The sequence below is a fragment of the Podarcis liolepis genome (assembly GCF_965112155.1).
Source record: "Podarcis liolepis genome assembly, chromosome: 2".
Classification (NCBI taxonomy): domain Eukaryota; kingdom Metazoa; phylum Chordata; class Lepidosauria; order Squamata; family Lacertidae; genus Podarcis; species Podarcis liolepis.
The window spans coordinates 11,844,502-11,855,217 of record NC_139555.1 but is presented as its reverse complement, the minus strand read 5'-3'; the positions used below and the strand labels follow the sequence as shown (position 1 = coordinate 11,855,217).

Here is a 10,716-nt window from a genome sequence, read left to right as displayed (position 1 = left end):
TCATATACAGCAGAACGACTCCCCTTTAGATAAGAGACTCGTGCAGAGATGCAGCAGGGAGACTCTTCTGTAGGTGGCTGGTTCGGGCACTGAGGTCCAGCGCCAAGGTCCTTCTGGCAGTTCCCTCACTGCCGGAAGCCACGTTATAGGGAACCAGACAGAGGGCCTTCTCGGTAGTGGCGCCCTCCCTGTGGAACGCCCTCCCACCAGATGTCAAAGAGAACAACAACTACCAGACTTTTAGAAGACATCTGAAGGCAGCCCTGTTTAGGGAAGCTTTTAATGTTTGATGTATCACAGTATTTTAATATTCTTTTGGAAGCCGCCCAGAGTGGCCGGGGAAGCCCAGCCAGATGGGTGGGGTATAAATAATAAATTATTATTATTATTTAATCATGCAATTAATTTGACTCTGGTGGCCTACCTTTTGGGAATCACTGGGCTAGAGTGTCTTGGTTGTCAAGGGTCTAAATCTGTCCCTCTGCCCAGTGGCGTAGCGTGGGGGGTGTAGGGGGGGCCGGCTGCACCCGGCGCAACATCTGGGAGTTAGGGTTAGGGGGCGCAAATCCACAGGTTAGGGGGCGCAAATCCACGGGTTAGGGGGCGCAAATTACTTGCCTTGCCCCGGGTGCTGACAACCCACGCTACGCCACTGCCTCTGCCACAAAATATATGCAAGACATTATCTACCCAACGCATAGTTTCAGCTGGACTCAAGGGATGGGCATGTTGCTACAGAAGTATGACTGCCATAAAATTAGCCTGGAAAAGAGGAGACTGAGAGGAGATACGAAGCCATCTTCAAATATCTCAAGGACCGTTGCATGGAAAAGGGAACAAGCTTGTTTTCTTCTGCTCTGGCGGCTGGGACATGAACCAATGGCTTCAAGTTACAAGGAAGGAGATTCAGACTAAACAGACAGAAAAACTTCCTGACAGTAAGAGCTGTTTGACAGTGGAACAGTCTCCCTCGGGAGGCTGTGGGCTCTCCATCCTTGGTGGTTTTTAAGCACAGCTTGGATGGCCATCTGCCATGGATGCTTTAGCTGAGATTCCTGCTTTGCAAGGGGGCTGGACTAGATGACCCCTGGGGGTCCCTTCCCAACTCTACGATTCTGTAATAAAATAGTCATAGGGTGGTCACACAAAAGAAGGGAAACTCTTCTTTGCCCCATAGAACAGGATTAAATCTTGGGTGCTTCCAGGTGGGTGTCAGTTGTGGGATAGATATTCCTTATGCAATTATTATTATTATTATTATTGAAAAGAAACAGTGTCCACACAATGCTGCTGGCATCAAAATGCCAGCCTGTCCTCCCCTGATTTAATCCAATGTCAAAACATGCACACACCATTGCCAATAGCCATGTGCTATTTTAAAAACCCATTTGCAGATTAAGCCCCCATCAATGGTCTTTAAGTGACAGGAGGGCAGACTTCAGCTGCACATTAGGAGCAAAAACGTCATGGTATATGCGGTTAAATAAGGGAAGCAGTTACTTTGAGGGACAGTGGGTCACAACAATCCACAGGGGATAATCCTTGACAGGTGCCATAAATACAGCTCTGTGGGATCAGGCCAAGGGCTGCAGGTAGCGCTGTGGTCTAAACCACTGAGCCTCTTGGGCTTGCCAATCAGAGGGTCGGCAGTTTGAATCCCCATGACGGAGTGAGCTCCTGTTGTTCTGTCCCGGCTCCTGCCAACCTAGCAGTCTGAAAGCACACTAGTGCGAGTAGATAAATAGGTACCACTGTGGCAGGAAGATAAGCGGTGTTTCTGTGCGCTCACGTTGCCCTGTTGCCCCGTTGCACCAAAAACGGTTTAGTCATGCTGGCCACATGACCCAGAAAGCTGTCTGTGGACAAACACCAGCTCCCTCGGCATGAAAGTGAGATGAGTGCCGTAACCCCATAGTCACCTTTGACTGAACTTAACCGTCCAGGGGTCCTTTACCTTTAACCTATTGGGGGGGGGTCCATCTAGTCCAGCGTCCTGTTCTCAAAGTGGCCAATCAAATGTTTCTATGGGAAACCCAAAATTAGGACCAGAGCAAAGCAAACTCCCCCCCCCCCCAATTTTGATTCCCAGCTAGTGGTACTCTACTGCTCCCATGTGTTTTTGCCTCTCCAAAGGTGAATCCTTACAGGTATAGAGAAATGTGTCTCGGACCAGAGTTTCAAATGGGGAACATCCCCAGTCATACCTGGAGATTCCAGGGACTGAATTTGCGAACTCCTGCAGTAAGGCCAACTTAATTCACGGAGACTCATTTTCCAAGGAGGTTTGCATAGGGTTACAGCACCAGCCATCACTGTGTGGTCCACAGCTGTATCCTGTTAACAAACTGAACACACAGAGATGCCCTTCTTTTTGCAAGCTGGTTGCTACTCTGCCTTTCACCAGGAGATGGCAGCCTAATATCCCAAAACAGGTACAGTACTGGGCAGCCTTAATTTATCATATGGAATAGATCCCCTTTTCCTGCTGAAATCCCCAGCCCTTTGATATAAATGCTTCCTGGGACTCCCTGTATTGTCGAGTTTCTCTGCTCCTTTCAGACTTAGTCCCAAAAGCACATCAGATCAGAAGAAGAAGAAGAAGAAGAGTTTGGATTTGATATCCCGCCTTTCACTCCCTTTAAGGAGTCTCAAAGCGGCTAACATTCTCCTTTCCCTTCCTCCCCCACAACAAACACTCTGTGAGGTGAGTGAGGTTGAGAGACTTGAAAGAAGTGTGACTGGCCCAAGGTCACCCAGCAGCTGCAGGTGGAGGAGCAGAGACGCGAACCCGGTTCCCCAGATTACGAGACTACTGCTCTTAACCACTACACCACACTGGCTCTCAGATCAGAGCTGTAAGGGTTCCATAAGGTGTCAACAGGCTACCCAGAGATAAGTAGAGTACTAGTTTCTATCAGCAGAGGGCAAGCAAAAAATATGGCAGGCTTTCAAGTGTAGCTTTCTCTACTCCTGAAAAGAGGAAGAAAGGAAAGAGGTCAGTTTTCATGGATTACTAGCTCATCCCGGCAGCAGGGCTCCTGTACAACAGGCAGAAATTCAACAGGGACAGCTTCCTGATCACTGCTTCCCCTGGTTGAAAAATAGGTAAAGGTAAAGGGACCCCTGACCATTAGGTCCAGTCGTGGCCAACTCTGGGGTTGCGGCACTCATCTCGCTTTATTGGCTGAGGGAGTCGGCGTACAGCTTCCGGGTCATGTGGCCAGCATGACTAAGCCGCTTCTGGCGAACCAGAGCAGCACACGGAAACGCCGTTTACCTTCCCGCTATTTATCTACTTGCACTTTTATGTGCTTTTGAACTGCTAGGTTGGCAGGAGCAGGGACCGAGCAATGGGAGCTCACCCCGTCGCGGGGATTCGAACCGCCAACCTTCTGATTGGCAAGTCCTAGGCTCTGTGGTTTAACCCACAGCGCCACTCACATCCCGGTTGGAAAATATTTGCCTGCAAATTTCAGTGGTAGAGCATCTACCCTCTGAACGCCCTTTTGGGTGCAAAAATGGCATTGGGGTGTGGAGTTTGTTCCCACCCACTTTGCGGGTGTCAGAAATATGGCAACCCTAATCGCTCAGTGATAAAGGGGCGAAGGTAGAAGAGAGAGAAGGAGAACCTTTCGCAGTTTCTTGTGCAGTACCTAGCAGGATCAGGCAGGAAGAGTTGCCACTCCCCACTCTGGAAAAGCTTCATCGGTGAATTCCTGCCTGGCAGCGCATGAGCACTGCAGGAAAACGAAAGAAAGTGCCTGTTTATGACAAGGCGCAATTAACTTACGGACTTCTCTGCCACAGAGTGTGCTGGAGGGTTTTGAAAAGGGATTCAATGCATCCAGTAGCAGGAGGAGAGGTGTGTGCAACGGAGGGGGGTCGCTGCCTCTGTACTATATTCATTAGTTTTCCAGGAACATCTGGAAGCTGCTGCTGTAAACAGTCTATATGAGCCCATCTACCCAGCAGGGCTGGTCCTTTGTTCTTCCACACCAAGCCTACCCATCTTTATCCTTCACCCCACTCACCACCCGGATTCCGTGGTAACCTGCCTGCACCTCGTTGGGTAGAGATGCTGCCAGTGGCATGTCTGCAACCTTTACTGCCTTGCAGCTGTGCCTGCCTTCAGGGCTGTGACAGGTACCAGGTGGGTTCCCGGAGAATGCCAGGATCCAGTGCTTTGTTCCTTGCCGCTCGGCAACCATTCAGAGCCGTCGGAGATGCTTTATTGTGGCTGAGCACAGGAAGATGTGCCAATACCTGGACAGGAATCAGGGAAAGATGCCTGCCTTCGCCATGCAGCAGCTGTTTTGCCAGAGGCCAGGGAGGTTATGGGGCCCATCAGATAGCATCAGGGGCTGTGGGAGGTGGGCACGAAACACATGTCCCACTGCCAGGCTCCCACAGTCAGCAGCTCGCTTCCAAAAAAGAGAAGTGCTGATAATGCCAGACTGGAGGTTGGAAGAGGGTCAAAAGGAAGCACTTCTTTGCATAGCACGTGGGTGGCGCTGTGGTCTAAACCACAGAGCCTAGGACTTGCCGATCAGAAGGTCAGCGGTTCGAATCCCCGCGGCGGGGTGAACTCCCGTTGCTCGGTCCCTGCTCCTGCCAACCTAGCAGTTCGAAAGCACGTCAAAGTGCAAGTAGATAAATAGGTACCACTCTGGCGGGAAGGTAAACGGCGTTTCCGTGCGCTGCTCTGGTTCGCCAGAAGCGGCTTAGTCATGCTGGCCACATGACCTGGAAGCTGTACGCCGGCTCCCTTGGCCAATAAAACGAGATGAGCACCGCAACCCCAGAGTTGGCCACGACTAGACCTAATGGTCAGGGGTCCCTTTACCTTTATACCCTCCAACATTTCTCTGATGAAAATAGAGAAGTCCTATTCTATTATTGGGTCGCGGGTGGTGCTGTGGTCTAAACCACAGAGCCTAGGACTTGCCAATCAGAAGGTCGGCAGTTCACATCTCTGCGACGGGGTGAGCTCCCATTGCTCGGTCCCTGCTCCTGCCCACCTAGCAGTTCAAAAGTATGTCAAAATGCAAGTAGATAAATAGGTACTGCTCCGGCAGGAAGGTAAACGGCGTTTCCATACGCTGCTCTGGTTTGCCAGAAGCGGCTTAGTCATGCTGGCCACATGACCCGGAAGCTGTCTGCGGACAAACGCTGGCTCCCTCGGCCTATAGAGCGAGATGAGCGTGCAACCCCAGAGTCGTCCGCAACTGGACCTAACTTTCAGGGGTACCTTTACCTATTATTAATATTATTATTATTAATATTACCGTATTTTTGCTCTATAAGACTCACTTTTTCCCTCCTAAAAAGTAAGGGGAAATGTGTGTGCGTCTTATGGAGCGAATGCAGGCTGCGCAGCTATCCCAGAAGCCAGAACAGCAAGAGGGATTGCTGCTTTCACTGTGCAGCGATCCCTCTTGCTGTTCTGGCTTCTGAAATTCAGAATATTTTTTTTCTTGTTTTCCTCCTCCAAAAACTTGGTGCGTCTTGTGGTCTGGTGCATCTTATAGAGCGAAAAATACGGTATTATTAATACCCCACCCATCTGACTGGGTTGCCTCAGCCACTCTGGGCAGCCTCCAACATATATAAAAACATAATAAAACATTAAAAACTTCCCTATACATTGGTACCTCAGGTTACAGACGCGTCAGGTTACAGATGCTTAAGGTTACAGACTCCGCTAACTCAGAAATAGTACCTCAGGTTAAGAACTTCACTTCAGGATGAGAACAGAAATCCCGTGGCAGCAGCGGGTGGCCCCATTAGCTAAAGTGGTACCTCAGGTTAAGAACAGTTTCAGGTTAAGAATGGACCTCCAGAACGAATTAAGTTCTTAACCTGAGGTACCACTGCACAGGGCTGCCTTCAGATGTCTTTTAAACATTGCAATATTCCTGGCTGCAATATTCCTATAGCCTTACACACCTCAGCTGCAATTTTCTTATAACCCTATGATTTTTATGATTAATAAAAGCATTTTTCTCTTCTGTGGGAGCAAACTGAAAAGACAACATATACATTTCTCACACTTGTCTTACCAGAAAGTCTTGGATGAATCTGGGCGGGCTGTGATGAGGGGGCACTCTGCACATTCTCAGAAGCAGTACCCTTCTTAAACTAACCACCTTTTCCTTAATAACACAATGAACAATGTGAATCTGCAGTTACAGAACAGGGCAGGAGAGGGTGGAGCTCTGCTGACCAGGCAATGGCTTTTCCCACCTGCCTTGTCCCACCCTCCAAACCTTGAAGCCCTCAGAGCTTTCAGAAGGAAGTTGCTTCCACGGCCATTATGTGAATTATCATCATCATCATCATTTTAAATGGACTGAGTAGAAGTCATGGGGTTGGGGAGAGTGTGTGTGAATTCAGCAGTGCTTTGTTTGGTTTTGGTTGTTAGTGTTGTTAAGACTATTTTGTGGATTATGAGTGCTGTAAGGCTTTCTGAATTTTATAATGTTTCGTGTGGTTGTGCTGTTTAATCTATTTTTAAGTTGTTTTGTTAATAGCGCTTTATAGAAGGTGGTTGTTTTAACGATGATTTTTTAATTGTTTTATATAATTTCTGTCGCAACTGTGATGTTCTGCAATAGTATCATTTTATTGCATGTAAGCCGCTTTGAGTGAAAAGCGACACATAAATACAGTGGTACCTCAGGTTAAGTACTTACGTAATTCGTTCCGGAGGTCCGTACTTAACCTGAAACTGTTCTTAACCTGAAGCACCACTTTAGCTAATGGGGCCTCCTGTTGCTGCTGCGCCGCTGGAGCACAATTTCTGTTCTCATCCTGAAGCAAAGTTCTTAACCTGAAGCACTATTTCTGGGTTAGAGGAGTTTGTAACCTGAAGCATATGTAACCTGAAGTGTATGTAACCCGAGGTACCACTGTACAAGGTGTTGTGACTGGGCTACTAATGGGCAACCGGCTTCATATTACCTACATTACAGCGGCATTCTTTGCCACAGCAGCCCAGAAATGGTGTGCTCATTTAAAAGCAACAAGGGCAAACAAATTCTGCTATTGATTGAGCTGAATAAGATTCATGCACACAGCAATTATGACCTGATAACGGGCGTTTAATTATGAGGTTTTAACTTTGGTTTTAATCATGGTCAATTTTATGAATATCGTTAACGTGCACTGTAATGCTTGATAGCTTATTTATGTAGCGTATGTACGGAGAAGCTGCTAAGGCCTTTGGCTACGTGCAATAAAGCCATGTCTTTGCTCTTGTAGTAATGATTCAAAAAATAAGCCACAGGAAGGTCAGCTAGGAGAAGCTTCTGGCTTGTCCAGAACCTGGGTCGGTCCTTGACATGTTGAAGAACAGGATCCTACAGCACACCTGAGGGCAGGAGCCCAGTTTAGGGTTGGCACACAACACGCCTTAGCATTTGCCGCCTAAGGTGCCTGCTTCCTTCTGCCTAACAGTGGGGCCAGCTCTCTCTAGAAAAGGCACCCCCAAACATGGCCCTCCAGGTGTTTTAGGACTACAGTTCCCAAGATCCCTGACCACTGGTCCTGTTAACTAGGGATGATGGGAGTTGTGGTCCCAAAACATCTGGAGGGCTAAGTTTGGAGATGCCTGTTCTTGAACATGGGTAGGCAAACTAAGGCCCGGGGGCCGGATCTGGCCCAATCACCTTCTAAATCTGGCCCACGGACGATCCAGGAATCAGCGTGTTTTTACATGAGTAGAATGTGTCCTTTTCTTTAAAATGCATCTCTGGGTTATTTGTAGGGCATAGGAATTCGTTCATCCCCCCCCCCAATATAGTCCGGCCCCCCACAAGGTCTGAGGACAGTGGACCGGCCCCCTGCTGAAAAGGTTTTCTGACCCCTGCTCTAGAACAACAAGCCGCTTGAGCTTCTTAAGTCCATCATTCCCCAAAAGTGGCAAGGCTCTTCCAAAGCTGAGACTCTCCATCACTAAGAAACCACACAGGAAGCTGCCATATACTGAGTCAAATCATTGGCCCATCTAGGCTCAGTAATGTCTCCTCTGGCTGGCAGCAGTCCTGCAGGTATGGGGGTAGCTGGAGGGTCAGGTGCCCCCCCCCCGATCAAATAAAACAATAGAAATACTTAACTGACGAATCACGTTGGTTCTGCCTCCCCCTAAAAAAAGTCCTACCCCCCTCAACAAGAATCCTGGTTAGGCCCATGCCTGTAGGGTTTGAGGCAGAGTATTGTTAGATACTAAGCAGAGACATCACCTTGCCAACAAAGGTCCGTATAGTTCAAGCTATGGTTTTCCCAGTAGTGATGTATGGAAGTGAGAGCTGGACCATAAAGAAGGCTGATCCCCAAAGAATTGATGCTTTTGAATTCTGGTGCTGGAGGAGACTCTTGAGAGTCCCATGGACTGCAAGAAGATCAAACCGATCCATTCTGAAGGAAATCAGCCCTGAGTGCTCACTGGAAGGACAGGTCCTGAAGCTGAGGCTCCAGTACTTTGGCCACCCCATGAGAAGAGAAGACTCCCTGGAAAAGACCCTGATGCTGGGAAAGATTGAGGGCACAAGGAGAAGGGGACCACAGAGGACGAGATGGTTGGATAGTGTTCTCGAAGCTACCAGCGTGAGTTTGACCAAACTGCGGGAGGCAGTGGAAGACAAGAGTGCCTGGCGTGCTCTGGTCCATGGGGTCACGAAGAGTCAGACACGACTAAACGACTAAACAACAACATTGTTAGAAGAAACAAACTGCTGCTTTTCCCTTATGGGGAAAAGAACACATATAGAGTCCTTAAGTGGGTTCCCTATCGGTAGGAGAAAACAACAGAGGCCAACCAGAGAATATTGAGAAGCAAAGCAGCTAGTAAGCCTGATTTTTATTAAACTTTTGCAACAGGGTCCCCACTCACCACACGCAGGAGCAAGGAGGAACTCAGAACAATGGTGCGCAAGCCCTTATATAGACTCTTGAAATTGCCCACCCTGTAGCTCAAGACCACTCCCTAAAGCATCATACATACATCACAGAAGGAGGCGGGTCTACAGCAGAAATACATCACAGGAGGCTGTCTACAGCAGAAATCCTGTTTGCCAGGGTATCTGTTAATGGTCACTGATTGCTTTACCTGGGCAGCTTGGCCATTCTTTTGTGATGGTAAATACTTTAATTCCTGAATCCAGGTCACAGCCTCACCCTATTCGTACACAAATATGCCCTTAAGACAGGTAAGCAAAAGGCAATGGGGAGGCTTTCCCATTTCCTCCCTCCTCGCAGAGAATTATTTGAGGTTAATTTGGGAGAGTCAAAATGGTTTGGAAGAGTCAAAATGACTTCAGGATTGCTCTCCTGTACTATTTCAGACACGTTGTTTATATACTTATGTACATGTTTGCCTTGTACATTTATGAATGTTTATTTTTTTGGGGGGGGGGGGGAACCTTAGAATTCTTATAACAGTATCTTCGCAGCTCTACCTGGAGATGCCAGGATTTGAACCTACTGGAATTATCATGACTCCCCCCTCTGGTGGCACTGCGGCTACTTATCATTAGTAGTGCTTGTGCTACTACAGCCTTTCCCAAGCTGATGCCCTCCAGGTGTACCTGGCTCTCCTTTGATTTTTTCTGATTATTTTTTTTTTAATAGCCCTACTTGCCATACATCTGGGTTTGCACCTGGACGTCATTTTGCTTAGCAATTCCTGGGCATGTTTCTGCTCTTTGCTCTTGTTATGGAAATTACGGGGGGGGGCACATCTTTAAAGTTGTTAAATGTTACAAACATTATGCCTGAACCTATCCTTTCGACTTGACAGCTCAGGGAAGAAGATACCAAGCTGTATGAATCCTATAAAATCAACCCCTTTGCCAAGTTCCTCTATTCCAGCACCATTTTGCCCTTGGAAAAAGGACTCTTTCCCCTTCCACCTCCCCAAGCTTGAAGACATGGGTACACACCTCCTGCCCCAGGAAATGCCCAGAGGTGACAATTGCTGGGCTCATTGTTAGCCAAGGGAAGCCAAATCTCATCTCCAGACTTGCCTCAGGATCCAGGCATGCCAAGGAAGTTCTGTTGTACTTTGGGTGGTGGGTACTTAAGACATGTTTGCCTATGCTAATCTTATACTTGGGTGTTGCCCTGACATATTTTTCTATGCTAATCTTGTGGGAATGTTCAGGGATACAGGAGAGGATATATTGTCTGATTATAGCCTTTCCAACTTGTGTTAACAAGTTCACAATTTTAGCAGAGTGACATTCCCCTTTTTAAACTCAGCGGATGCGTTTGCTCAGGCTCGCTAAAGCCTCTATAATAACTGTTCTGGTATTTCCCCCTTATTCCCTCGTAAAAGATAAGACATGACACAGTCTTCTATAAAAGTATAAAAAGAGTTTACTCACATTCTGTTCACAATTGGATCCCAGAAGACAGACTTAGCTTAGAAAAGTAACATATACCTAGAAACTATCTCATAAGAAGACAGTCCCTTTGCCCTCTCTTGGCTGGAAGTCAAGAGAGCATCTTTGGTTAGCAGATGTTGCTTCTTCGATGCATATAGTCATAGAGAAAGAGAGAGATGGCTGCCCTGCACTTTTGTCATTACCTGCACAGGTGAGGCCACGCCCACCTCTCATCACATGCAGAGGAAGTCTGTCCTAGCCCAGTAGGAAACAGTAAGTTTACCTGCTTGGCTGGAGAAACATTCCTCCCCATGTGTAAACATGTTCACTCTAG

At 47.8% G+C, this 10,716-nt stretch overlaps 1 protein-coding gene across 1 annotated transcript in view; it reads right to left on the bottom strand.

The window, feature by feature from the left end:
- Positions 1 to 2,964: 2,964 nt before the first annotated feature.
- The window catches only part of LOC310700895 (uncharacterized protein), a gene marked incomplete at its 3' end in the record, with an annotated part of 52,759 nt that continues 45,007 nt past the window's right edge, over positions 2,965 to 10,716 (bottom strand). The window contains exon 4 of the mRNA XM_083490850.1: positions 2,965 to 2,970. Within this exon, the coding sequence (XP_083346976.1) occupies positions 2,965 to 2,970 (6 nt within the window). The remainder of the gene's footprint in view (positions 2,971 to 10,716) is intronic.